This window comes from Plutella xylostella, chromosome 23 (genome assembly GCF_932276165.1).
Source record: "Plutella xylostella chromosome 23, ilPluXylo3.1, whole genome shotgun sequence".
Lineage (NCBI taxonomy): Eukaryota > Metazoa > Arthropoda > Insecta > Lepidoptera > Plutellidae > Plutella > Plutella xylostella.
Window position 1 is genome coordinate 4487836 of NC_064003.1, and position 13814 is coordinate 4501649.

The following is a 13814-nucleotide window of genomic DNA, read 5'->3' on the forward strand; positions in this document are numbered from 1 at the left end:
CCATCGTTGGGCGTTCGTTGGACCGGTCTGTACGCAGCTTAATACGATAACTTTCTCAAGCTGTTATTATTCCGAGTAATGAGAATAATATTTTATAAATCATAGATAGCGCTAATAATGCAGTGGTCATTGTGTGTAGGCATGCCAGAAAACCTATTGACCATTCTCTCTCTTTATTCCCTCTATATGACGTACATTTTGGCATAAAAGAGTAGAAAAGAAATAAAACTCTCTCCGACTTGCATACGACACGACACCATGACTTTGTTTCTACTCTTATTTGCCGGGCTGTACCATGAGATGTTAGAAAACTGGACAGTATTTCTACTTTCTAGTCTGGCAACATTAAATCAAATGCTATTTTGATTTTTGCTTCCCGCCGGCTTTGACGGTTTTGCTTTTTGCACGTGCAATTTTATTTTCACCAAATTAAATTCGCGTAATGGAATAGGTACTCGAGTTTCATCTAAACTAAGTGAAGACTTCGATTGGTGAGTCTTTATAATATTTTACTTTCCAACAAGAATGGCCTATGATAGTATAACTTAATATGTTGCACGTGTGTTTTACTGGAGAAAAACAACTATTTATTTAATGTAATGTGTTTTCCAGACAATAGCTACGATATGGTTTCAGTTTTGTAGAGTAATGTAATCTATGTGCGATAGTATTACGGTGACCTCACACATCTCTAGAAAACTGCAATCTAAAATTTTCTCAATTCAGACATTAGCGTCATTTGTTTTTGTTTACCTCCAGATTTTTGCCCACATGATACAATGTCCCCCTCACCTCCAATTCGCTGTCGTGGGACGTGGAAATTACACAAACGCTCGTCGGAACAGGACAGATGGCTAGACGAGATGGGATTTTTCCGAAAACATACTGCTAGGGATTCCAGCTGTTTGTTCAGAGCAATATCTGAGAATATCTATAACACCCAGCGGTACTTCCATAAGGTCCGCCTGGACTGTGTACAGTTCATGGCAACAGAAAGGCACTTATTTGAAGGGGTAGGATCTTGTCCATGTTATGTTTTATTCTGATTTTGTTTTTTTAATCTTGAGTTAATCCAAATGTTTTCGTTGTAGTCATTGACTTGTCCTTTTGAGAACTATCTGAAGGAGATTGCGAACCCCTCAGAATGGGGTGGCCTTCTTGAGATATCTGCTATGAGCCACCTTTACAGGTAAGGTGTGCACAAAGTTTAATGTTTATTTGTTTGTTTTCTTACATTTATTTCACCTTTGTGTTTGGTTTGGTCTTGCAGACGAGACTTTGTAATATTTGAAGCTAACAAGGGCCCACAAAGTAAGATATGTAATGGCTACGGCAACACCATATATCTGTTCTATTCCCCTGACACCAAGCACTTTGACGCAGTTTACACAAAAGAATTCATAAACACATCATCGTTTTGCCAATGTAAGTCCCTTGTTTTCATACATTATTAGCTAGAAGATCATTTTATATAAAACTTATTATCCTATTCAATCGAGAATCATTTTATGTAGGTACTATAATTTAGTCTGTACCCAATTTTTTAGTTTTACTCTTGGTTTTATAATTGTTTTTATTTACTAAAGCTATCATACATTCTTTATTATGAAATCATTAGCTGTGGTATATGAAATTCTTTACGATGGAGTATATCAACTGAAAGACCTGCCATATGCTGTTGACAAAATGCTGCATGACAAAGTTCCCAGCAATCACATTGAATACTTTATGTCTGAAAATGTTGAGAGGCGCAAGAAACAGAAAGAGAAAGCCAAAGTCTTCATTGAATCTGCCAATGAGGAGGACAAGGACAAACAGACAAATGCTGTCACACTCAAGTGCAAGCATCACACTGAAGACATTGAAAGAGCAAGTCTTCTCAAGGAATCCCTCAGCATCTTTGTCTTCAATCGCAGCCTGATCCAACTAGAGAATGTCTGTCTGAACTGCCTGAATGTGAACAGTGCTAAAGACCTTCTCGATCACGGAATCACTCCCTTCCCATACAAGGTTGCCAAGGCCCTAGACCCAGACATTTATAGGAACATTGAATTTGATGTCTGGAGTGAAGTGAGACGAGGTAAAACTATCTTCTTCCTGTTAATAACTTAAATGCACAATTACGGAGTGTAACACATACGGTTAATTTGCAGAATTACGTTACGGTGGAAGATATTCAGATGGCACCACCCTTCAGGTGGGTGTGAAGTGCCTGTGCAAACTGCAGCCTGATCAGTCGGTTCCATACCATTGTCACATCCAAGAGATGCGTCCCGACGGAGGCCCGTGCCTAGTATTCATTGAGGAATTGGGCGAGAAACGTGTAGTGGACTTTGAACAGCTGGAGCCATTGCCCCTGGAGGAAGTGCGCCCCTGGGCCCCACCGTACAGATACTCGCGGTCCAACTCACAATTCTTGACTTTAAGCCAAATGTTGCAACAAATAGGTCCGTAATCCTTTTATATCCCTCTTTTTTAATTTATAACTTATTTTACTTTATTATTTCAATTCCTTAAATTACACTTGAATCCTAAGTCATATTCCAATCCTGTGCAGGCAGCATCACCCGTAAGCAAGGATTGGGTAAGTCCCGTAAAAGCAAGGCCCCCATTGAAGAACCACAGAAACCGCCAGAAAAGGTTACCAGTCTCCCCAAGGAGGAAACCCTGCTACCCTGGGATGACGATAATCCGAAGTCCATCGATAGTGATTACGAAATGGACTCTTACATGCCAGAGAATAACGTTAACTTTTCCATGTACCAGCACCTGGACCTGGTCAACTTTGAACCGATGCCAGTTAGTAATTTTCAGTGTCCATTACTCTTTTTGAAGGTTTAGTATTAACGCCATATCGTAGCTATTATACTAACTAGTCATTTGGGATTGTAGTAGTGTTGCTAGTGCTCGATAGGTCTATCGATTGTCGATCTAGAGGATATCGATAGCTGAAGTATCGATGTTATTGCTGAATATAGCATTATATCGACAGTATCGCACCTATCGATTGTCCTATAGATTGGGTTTGTGGGGTCGAATAGTCGGTTTAAAAAATATCGATTTTTCGGCCACACTAGTTTTATTTATTTAATGTGTCGGTAGTTTCGTGTAAGTAGTTTAGTGACCGCGTATTTATTTACAGATACTACACATATTAAAACTTGTGTGTTTTTTTTATGGTATTATTTATATTAAAGAGTTCAGTATTTACATACTTAATAAAAACGAAACTGAAAAACAAACCAAAGTACGTAGGAAATCTGGTATTTTCCAGAAAATCATAACGAAAGAAAGATGTTAACAATAATATTCGATACAAAAAGGTATTTTTGCGTAAGTCTTTGAAGGTACTTGTATCTATGATCGTTAGTAATAATCGCCTTAAAAGTTGATGTTTTCCTCGGAAATCGCGAAAGCTGATACGCGTGTATCAATTCGCAATATATTATTATTTCTTACAGAAAAAAAATCAAGCCTAAAAGCTCATACGCATGTATCTACTTCACATTTTTTTCCACTTCTACATTAATGTTGAAGAGGCTTATCGTTTATTGTACAGGATGTTACATACTTTAACAATTTCGATATCGAATTTTAGTTGAACACTGATCGAATCTCAGTTCAAAGGTCCGAGCACAATTAATTACCTAAATACAATACAAATACCTACCAACCTAAAAATCACAAATTTAGCGTATATAAACGGATCTATTACTGATACTTAATAATTCAGTTTGTTATCGAGTATTGTTGGCCACTAACAGCATAATTTGTACAGTTCGTTAATAGAGTTCATTTTAACTGCCATTTTCACATTATCGGTGTCTCCCACTGTACCTCCAAACAATAATACTTGAGCATCTTGAGATAGAAAAAAAAAACAGTTCTAAGAAACAATAAGAAAGGAAAATACCTGTACTTACCCGCCTACTCAATTACGAATATAGGGAATCGGCAGCTTTACCTAATTAGGTGCTTGAAAATGTAACGAGTAATAACATCGAAATTTAGTGATCAGTCAATCAGCCCCTTTGGCGGTGAACGGTCGATACCCAGCATCATTCGGAAGTTAGGGTGAGCTTGTCATATTATTGAGTGGACTCGGGATTATTATTGTGGGGACATACATTGTATACAGCTCTGCGTATACTATCTGCTTTGCGTTGCCGTTTCGTGTGAGTAGTTGTTTAATAATATATTTTTTTTGACAATATATCATAATTAATTTAAACTTAATTATTTACAATCTACCAAAGAAAATTTAAATTTTAAAATCTGTGAAGTAAGTGTACACGTAATAAGTTAAGTGTTTTGAGCGGAATTTCTTTTCTATTAACTTTAGTTTTATTATTTTATCAGTATTACAGTAAGTAATTTTTTTTGTTATAAAACTTTCATGGTTAATATTACCGTCATGGTATCTAAATATTATGTTAAGTACATATATTTTATTATTCCCTAGCAAAAAAATATATGTTTTCAAACTAGACCAATCGGTGCGGTACCTCGTTAAAATCATCAAAGAAATGTTTATTTATTCACCATTTTCGATGCTCTGTTATTGAAATATTTGTCGTCAAAAAATAAATGATGAATCTCAAATTTCACGCTTAATACGGCCCTTGCGTGGCCTACCCTCCGCGAGGGTAGATGCACCCTCGGACGATTAATTAAATTGACGTGTGCCTGGATTTAGTTGCGGCAGTACCTACCTAACTACTTTTTTTTAATGAACCTCACTTGCTTTTTATTTGAAGAAAGGGCTATGTTATGTATTTTAAATTTTAGTTTGATTATGAACTTAGGTACTTGTGTAAAATTTAAGTAGTGTTTTCAGAATAGATTTTGCTAACTTCATTAAAAAAACATATGATTTACTTTTAACGTTCAAAATATATAGGTCTAAAATTTACCAAAAGTAGGTAACTTAATCCATTTCATTATTTCTCTCTTGGTAGATTAGATAATTAAGAGTATTTGTTTTGAGTAGGTGTCTGTTTTATTTACAGTTCGTCCTATTAGCTTTGCCTAATTAGGTACCTGAAAGAGTGAAAACATTTAATTAGTCAAAGGCCTGTCTTTTAAAATAAACTAAAGGGGAATTAAATTACCCGAAATTTTCCTTTAGCTTAAATAACCTTATAATCTTTTTGTGATCTTATACAAGTCCCCGTTTTATCACTATCGCCGCTCCATCTTAGACCTCCCCACTTATCTGATTTAAGAACTGCTTTGGTGCTGTTCTACTTAAAATGGCTATCAAATGACCACTAGTGGTTAGAGGTTGACCACTAGTGTCACCTGTTCTCTCTTAAAATTCAAAGATTTAGAGCCTTCAGAGTAATAGAACACCTAACGTACGTACGAATCCATATTCAAACAATAATAGCCCTCCAAGACTTCTCTGTAACACCAATAATCGATCATAAATCGTCCTTACCTCTAAGCTCATCCCATTTATTTGTACACCTATAACCAGATCTCTATCCTCGCTGCCCCCCTGATGGTGGACTGCCGGCCGGCGGGCGCGGCGCCGCACGAGCTGCCGCACAATGGACCAGCCACCGAGACCCACCACGGACCCTCGCCCCGGATTGTGAGTACCTACATCTTGCATTGCGACTGCATCTGCCATATTCTTCATAAGGCCGCGGGTAGGAAACTTCCAACGGGTGGGGCGGCGCGACGGAACATAACATAGTGGCTCCGCCCGCCCGTCACAAGTTTCGTACCCGCAGACTAACACTGCTGCCGCTACACGGGTTCGTTCTCGGCGTAGATAAAATACGCTATTTCGCGATTCGATATTGAGGGAACGCGCATTAAACGATATATCGACGTCGATAATAAACCTGTGTAGCCTTGCTTATAGACAAAGTAACACGAAAGAAATTCTTTCATGATCTCAGTTATGTAACGGCCGCCATTTTTGAATTTATTTTTTATCCGCGTGCGTATAGCCTGTACAGTACCTATAGGTACTCTATCTATGGATTTGCTGGTATAGATTTTTTGACGCTAATTTCATGCACCTCTTCATAATTAGTTTTATTATTGATGCCTATGTATAGTTGTACAGTGTAGCGGTTTAATACACTGACTAAAGCGGTATTTCAGATACTCACTCTCCGCTCTTGGATCTGCCCGAGGGTGGGCAATAGGCCTGCCCCGTATTACATTCCGCCTAGACCCTGGCAACTAGGGGGTGCAGCGATGCACCCTCTGCCTACATTAGGACAACTAGTACTACAAGGCGTGAGTGTGTGTTATATGGATGTGTGTACGCTTGTACGCTAGTGCCTTTTGATGTTAATAGAAAATGCTGATTTCTTCTCATTGCATTCCATTGATACAGTCATTATCAACCATGGCCAATAAACAGTTCGTATGAAAGAACGCAGTGCTGTAGCTGACTTAGATATTATCAAGTTTATACGATATATAGTATTACAAAAAATATTTTGAACCCCTTTTTGGCTTACAATACAGTTTCCCTAAGATGCCTATTATATCATACACACAAACGCTGTAATCACCTAGGCCACACTTCAAGAAGCTTTCCTTCATGGTAAGAGCACGTGGCAATCATAATAATTGTACTCATTTCAAAATTATCTATCATGCTCATCAGCCTATGTCAACCCACTGCAGGGTATAGGCCTCCTCCGCGTAGCAGCCAAGTTCCACGGTCACACTCATCCAGTTTGGTCAAGTTACTTTCTTAATGTCATCGAACCAATGGGTTTGGCGGTCTAACCGCTGATCGAAAGAATCTTTTGCCAGCATTTGAACCCATGCTCTCTCAACTGAGATCCAAGCTCTGGTCCTCTATTTCACACACACAATGTTTGTTGTAGGCGGGCGCGGGCGGAGAGCCGGGCGGGCCGGGCGCGGCGCCCTCGCCCGGGGTGCGCGCCTCCACGCCTGCCGCCGCCAACGCTGTCAACACTTATACTGGTAAGATTTTACTCTCACGAACAATGAAAAAGTTTGGGTGACATTCTGGGGATCTTCAATGTCTGGTTGAACTTTTTCATTGCATGTGAGTGTTTTACATTACTCATTGATTAATGTCTTCATCAGTGTGGTCCAGACCCTGTGGCATGGGTGCCCTGTTGATAAACTCGCGGCACCTTATTTATGGCAGGGCAGTTTGGCTACCCGTTGTTGAAGACTGTAATACTGTTTCACACAGTTACCTATTTGCTTCATCCAATCAGCTTGTCCTATGGCACCCCGGTGTTACATAGAGTCATACGAGTGCGCCATTTCGTCAGCACCAACTGCCCTGCCTTCAGTCCAACTCAAACCTCAACTCGACCTCACCTTTGTGGTCGTAGCTGCAGGGCGATCACGAAAAATATAGAATCGAATTCGAGTGCGACTATTGTCAACTTGACAGCACTTTCGAACACTTTTTACCTATAGAATTGACAGTTGTCGCACACGCATTCGATTCTATACGTTAGCTCTGTTTTTCGTGATCGCCCTGCTGATAGTAATAAATTATCGTTGCTTTGAAGACTAAGTAAGTCACACAAGAGCACACCAACGAAGCCCAAGAAACAAGTAGCAGTCGCCGTAGCCGCATCGGTATGGAAGACATCATGATCATCAAGTCAAGCGTAAAAACTTTGTGAAATGAAAATTAGAAAAAAATACCTACTCCCTTTGGCCTTATACCGGACCACAGTGTTCACCCAACCATTTCCTCCACCAGGCGGCATGAACCCCGCCCCAGTAGCCTACGCGGGCGTGGGCGCGGCGCCCTACGTGTGCGGCATGAAGGTGTGGTGCGCGCCGCCGCCGCCGCCGCCGCCCGCCGTCAACCCGCATGTTTACAAGAGCGTGCACGCTAATGGCGCCGATCTGCCCATTAATGGTAAGGGAAACTGGTTCTACACAGGCTAGTAAGCTACAAAATGTCTAGAATCGACAGGAATCAACTACATCCCCCCGATTATAGACTTTATCCGTCCGCCTAGATACAGTAAGAGGGCAGAATTTTATAATATAGCGCAGTATTCATGGTAAGCTACATAATACCTACTGTTTAGATAGGTAGCGAACGACCGTAGAAGGCATTATGATGACATTCGGGGCCTACAAATGCAGGCCTAACGCCCGAACTTTAGACACACGTCCGTAATTTTCCAATCTCATACCATTTTTGGGTTAAAAAGCAGCTAGTTGCGTCAGCAGATATAACAAATTTGTAGGTATACTGTAGCTAACATTCATGTTTCCCGCCAGACATCCCGACGCTCCGCTACTACTTCAACCTGGGCGTGGAGTGCATGTGGGCCGCGTACGGGCCGCCGCCGCCGCAGCCGCCGCCGCGACACTACTCGCCGAGGGACCTCGCTCAGGTGTGTTGTTGTTTATTAGTTTACCTAGCAAATTTGGTATAAGTCTACTAATGTTTGTTATTCTCTCACAGGAAATCATTTTTTTTGCCGGCAATTCCACATTAAAATTGTATGAACGGAGTTTTTATGCAATTTCATTGGTAATTTTTTACCTCTCACTCGTCTCCGTTAGCCCGCTCCGCTCTGGCGGACAGGCAGCCTTAAACTGTGATAAATTTACCGTCGCATTATAAAAAAAAAACACGCACTCACGCCTTGTACTAATGTACTCCCTTGCGGGGTAGGCAGAGGTGCATTGTTGCACCCACTTTTCGCCAGAGTGTTATGTTAGTCCCAATGTAATAGGGGGCGGGCCCATTGCCATTTTACGGGCACATCCAAGACCTGAGAACAAATATCTGCCCCTGCCGGGAATCGAACCAGGGACCTTCGGCTCAGTAGTCAGGACACTAACCACTACGCCATTCGGTCGTCGCATTATATGTACCTATATATTTAATGCAATAACACCCTCAAATCAATCTCAATCCCCCCAGGACATGCAGCAGATATCCCTGCACGAGCGTCCGGCCATGGCCCACAACGGGCCCGAGCAGGGCCACAAGCACAAGCCGCCGCCGACCAACGACAACAAGGGGAACGGACAGAACAAGGGCAACGGACAACGGCCTCTGTTGGGACCCAGGTAACATGCATTTGGCGTTTATTATTGAGTCATAGGTTTAATAGTGGGTCTAATTGGTGGATGCAAAATTAGACTGATCTCGAGAGCAGTTGTAAAAACGTCTGCACTGGTCACTTTCGCTCGCAGATGAAAAAGCAATATGAAAATGCTATGTCGCCTTCTCCTGTGCTATTCGTAGGCCTATCATTCCTCTTTCTTAGTACTACTTACGGAACGGCGGCCATTTTCATAAAGAATAAGATGGTAGTTTGGTAGTGCTATAAATGGAACCAACTCTAATTAATGGTGCTACTGGGGCAGATCTTTCTATCGACCTATTGTCCGTAGGTATGTAGTGAAAATTAATATTGTATGTTCTGCTCAGGTTCAAGCGCGGCAACAACAACCAAGATGGCGGAAACGGGAACTCCAACAACCACCAGAACAAGGGCCACAACAACACCGGCAATAAGGGACCTAACAACCGGTAATTACAATTTTAAGTTATTGCAATTTGATACAAATAGCTTAAGGTTATACAAATAGCTTGACCAGGTTACCTACCTTTAATCGTATGGGAGAATAGAACATAAAAGACTCTAAATTAGAGGCTGATAATTTCATGCAAGCAACACTATTAGTGTTCCAAGCCATCGCAGAAACTAAACACTGTACTATAAAAAACCCGCAAATTGCTTAAGTTTTGTTGAATCGTCGAGCGATGATTCGTAATCTTTCGAAGAGATTCAGTAATGATTATGGTCATTACGGCTAGCGGTGAACTATGGCAGACAAGCTCTATACTAAACCACTTCCTTCACAGTCGCAACTCAACAACCGACCGCGGCTACCCCGAGGCGGACATCCCGCCCGAGCCCCCGCTGCTGGCGCTGCCGTACATGCCGTACCCGCCGCCGCCCGTGTACCCTGTGCCCTACTACCCCATCGAGGCCGGCCCCGGTGCGTACCCCATGTACTACCCCGTCGAGAATGAACAGGGTGCGTGGAATATGTTTACTATACTAGCCCCAGTTTCACCATATTCGATTAGATCATAACAAGGGTTCATCAATTGTATGTCATCTTCATATTAAATTCTTAATAGATATGTCAAAGGTCCAAGTAATGCCTGGTTATCTAACAGAGTATGGTGAAACTAGACCTTACGCGTCTCCATGTATTTATTTATGGTTGTTATCGCTACTCAATGCTGGTCAATGAAATGGAACTCTGGCAGACAGACTATATGAAACATGCTAAAAGACTTGTACTGCTGTAATAATAGTTCAACTTCTTTATCATTCGAGCGACTGTACTATGGCTGACTATTTCATCATTCGAGCTTTGTATAACCTTTCTTTTTCAAAATAATCACACTGTTACCTGCACTAATTCGCACACCCTTATATCGAAATCATTAACAGGTTGTCTTGTCACCCAGGTATGATGGGCATGGTAGGCGGGGTCGGCTATGTGCCCTACGAGGAAGGCGTGGAATACGGCGCCCCCATGCAGTACTTGCCGCCCTACCCGCCCCCGCGCCCCCCGCACCACATGCCCGAACACTAAGCCGCCTACCCGACCAACTGTAATACCAAACATGCTAAGCGAAACTTCATTATCTTCCTACACCTCTTTAATTTGGCTGCGTAACTTAAATACAGATTTTATGACCACAGCATTAGCCCAAGTTATAGTTGTGCACATTGGTTACATATGGTTGCCATTCATATTGTTATTAATAATTTGAATTGCTATCAGAAGTGGGTAGAAGATGGATGATCGACAGTCACTCGAGTAGATTAAACTTCACTGGTATTGAAACAAAAGTAATTTAATTATGACAATGAAAGCAGTTTTGAGTTACCCAATAACTATTAATATTTCAATTGGTTAATGTTGATTTTCTTATCAATGTAATAAAGACGGTGAAGTTTCTTCTACGAAAAACTATGACGTGTCGATTAAAATTGTGTTAGAGATCTCGCGAAAACTTCTTTTCATTTTCAAATTGTTAAGAAACCAAATCCATAAGCAAATATTACGTTTACTTCCATTCATTACAATTAACTCATAGTGCCTGCAGGCAGGACCCACGACAAAACATTGACTAAAATTCATATTTTTCGCGAGATCCCTTTCCTCTTGAAAGCAAAATAAGGACTTGCTTGTGCCAAATACATGTAAAGTCGTCTTTTCTGGTCCAAACTTTATAAACTAGTTTTCAGTTATCAAAAGAATTCAAACATATCTTAACTTTGGCTCAAGCTAACAACGAAAATGCTCATCGAACACGGTATACGATATATAATCTCACACTGATAATTTATATTGATATTTCTTTTTGTGATTCCAATTTTTTGTTACAAGAATATTGTTTTACCATTTACTTAAATTGGTGTGATTTTATACAAAGCTGTCGTGTGTAGTCGCCGGTTCAAAACCTATCTGCGACACGGGGACTCGAGTTAATCTACAGGAATACATGTCAATTATTATTCGTGTATTTTAGAAATGATTAGAATGCTTCCCTGTTGACAGATGTTTGAGCTAAGTGAGCCGGCTAATACACACACAGCAGACGATTTGGTTGTTGTTGTTTATTGTTAAATACCTTCGTTGATATACATAATAAATGTGACGATGTATGAATATTAAGTATATGTATTGTCTACATGTCTATATTATAAACTGTAACAGTGTGTGTAAAATTCCATGTAATTGTCTGTACTTATGTGTATCTAACAACCTTGTATGGAGGGAGCGAACTTGACGATTTCGATTGATGTAAACATTCCGCACACTTTTCAGACTGAATGAAATTAAATTGTTCACGATCTATTAGGCCTTAAACTTAAAATTCAATGTTGAAAACAGTTTTTTAAAAATAACATTTGTGATGAGAACGACTGATCACTTTAGCGTTTTTAAACGTTTTTATCAATATAAAAATGACGTAATTTTGGAACTTCGGATCCCTACGTGTTCACTGGTGCTGCAGAATGTTAAGGGGACAGGGTCACATATTTTTCTAGGAGTCGGCTTAGAATACATACAAGTTGTAGCGCAAAGCTGTATATCATTCCTTGTAACGAGTACATTTAAGCGATTTATACCTAGTTTTTATCACTCAAATTTAAGGATTCCTCTACATTTCCTAAGTTTTCAACTAAGTCTTCTCTCTGCCACAAAATATGAGTTTAAGGTTAAGACAGTTAAAAAGTCATTAAAAAGTAAAGGATTTAAGCTGAACGATATTTCGTTGTTTGTGTATGTTTAGTTTAACTAGTATAAGTTACATTGTTCATCTCCACTAAATTTAGGATAATACTTAAAAAGTAGGTTTACTTTACCATTTAAGATCCTGAGATCTCAAGTTCAGAGTAACGTTTGCTTAATGTAACCCTCTTGTATCGATAACACCGTTATGAATCTCCACAACAATAGTATTTAGTTGAAAACATACGTATCCTATTTGATCTCATCTTGGGAAACTGGTATATCAGTAACAAACCTCGGTGCTTGGGTAGTTTATTCTATTATTAATATTACCTTTATATTTCTATACATTCTTACATTGACTTAAACTGACGAGATCAAAATTTATTGTAGCTTTGGTAAAAAACCTAGTCGTCGCATTTAATTTGGTTAAGGGTCCGCTTTGTGAAAGTAAACTGAAACAATAATATTGTGTCAAATTATTTGGCTGTGACTCGAATGTAATCTCGGAAATTAAAGCTAGAACGAGAAAGTGCAGAGCATTGATTACATCAGAGGAAAATTATACGGACACAATCTAATCTAACATAACTATTTAACTATAAACCGACCATATTTTGTGAACACATCCGCCCAAATCTGAAAATACCTACTATTTACACACAAACCTCACCGATTATAAACATTTGTAATCTTCACAAGTAAAATGTCTACTTATGCGGTATGAAACAACAGAACTTTATAAAACTTCTTACAGTATACATAGTCAGTGTACCTTCTATATACGAATATTTTTAACGTAGATTTCAGTCAATACCTTTTATAAATGTGTACAATATGTTAAAAAAATAAAAGAAAAACAACAAAAAAATATTTAATTATCTATGTGTTGTGTAGGTGTGTATAATATTCCGTATAAAGTTTCAGTATTAGTTTGTAAAACCTCTAGGAGTTAGATTTTATTTTAGTCGTTAATTAATGTTTAAACTTACCATAGAGTAGTGTTACTTTTTTTTAAGAATACTTTCAGTTACTTTTACCGTGAAATGTATCAATTTACCGTAGTCAAATGTGTCGTGCCAATATTCAAAGTGTATTTTTTGATTTAGATGTGGCAGATTCGAATCAATGGTTGTTGTCTGACAAAGAACAAACAATGTGTTTTTTCGCTGTTAAATGTAGTAATACTTACCTAAATGTTCAATTGTGTTGTGAATATTACATACAAATATATATCATATATATCTATCGTATATAATAATAAAAGGTATATATCTTAAAACTGTACCCGACTTTGTGAAATTGTCCGCCTTTGAGGTGATATTGTATTTTTTTCCAAATTCCATCCAATAAAAGTATACTGATTTTTCAAATCCGTGTTTAATTATGTCCATATTTTCTGACTTGTTTTTTTTTAGTTTTCTTTTCGTTATATTATAAGTTATCGTATCGTATTTACCTAACTGTCAAAATCATTGTCAACAAGTTGTAGAACCTAACCTAAAAATACTTACAACTAAAGTAAGCAAGTAGGCAGTTAAAAAGTTTGTTTTGATAAAAGG

General features: G+C 39.2%; 1 protein-coding gene across 2 annotated transcripts; it reads left to right on the forward strand.

Annotated features, from left to right (window-relative positions):
* Positions 1-307: 307 nt before the first annotated feature.
* On the forward strand, positions 308-13625 carry LOC105381546 (putative bifunctional UDP-N-acetylglucosamine transferase and deubiquitinase ALG13). Of its 2 annotated transcripts, none has more exons than XM_048629491.1 (15): positions 308-491; positions 760-1013; positions 1092-1189; positions 1271-1425; positions 1619-2080; positions 2154-2447; positions 2558-2799; positions 5480-5596; positions 6858-6957; positions 7721-7882; positions 8254-8369; positions 8906-9054; positions 9419-9520; positions 9857-10032; positions 10475-13625. In XM_048629491.1, the coding sequence occupies exons 2-15, from the start codon at positions 780-782 to the stop codon at positions 10600-10602; spliced, it is 2535 nt and encodes an 844-aa protein (XP_048485448.1). In that variant the 5' UTR covers positions 308-491; positions 760-779; the 3' UTR covers positions 10603-13625. The 2 variants fall into 2 exon arrangements, with proteins under 2 accessions (XP_048485448.1, XP_048485449.1); XM_048629492.1 differs by having other exon boundaries at positions 311-491; positions 9857-9993.
* The last annotated feature ends 189 nt before the right edge of the window (positions 13626-13814 follow it).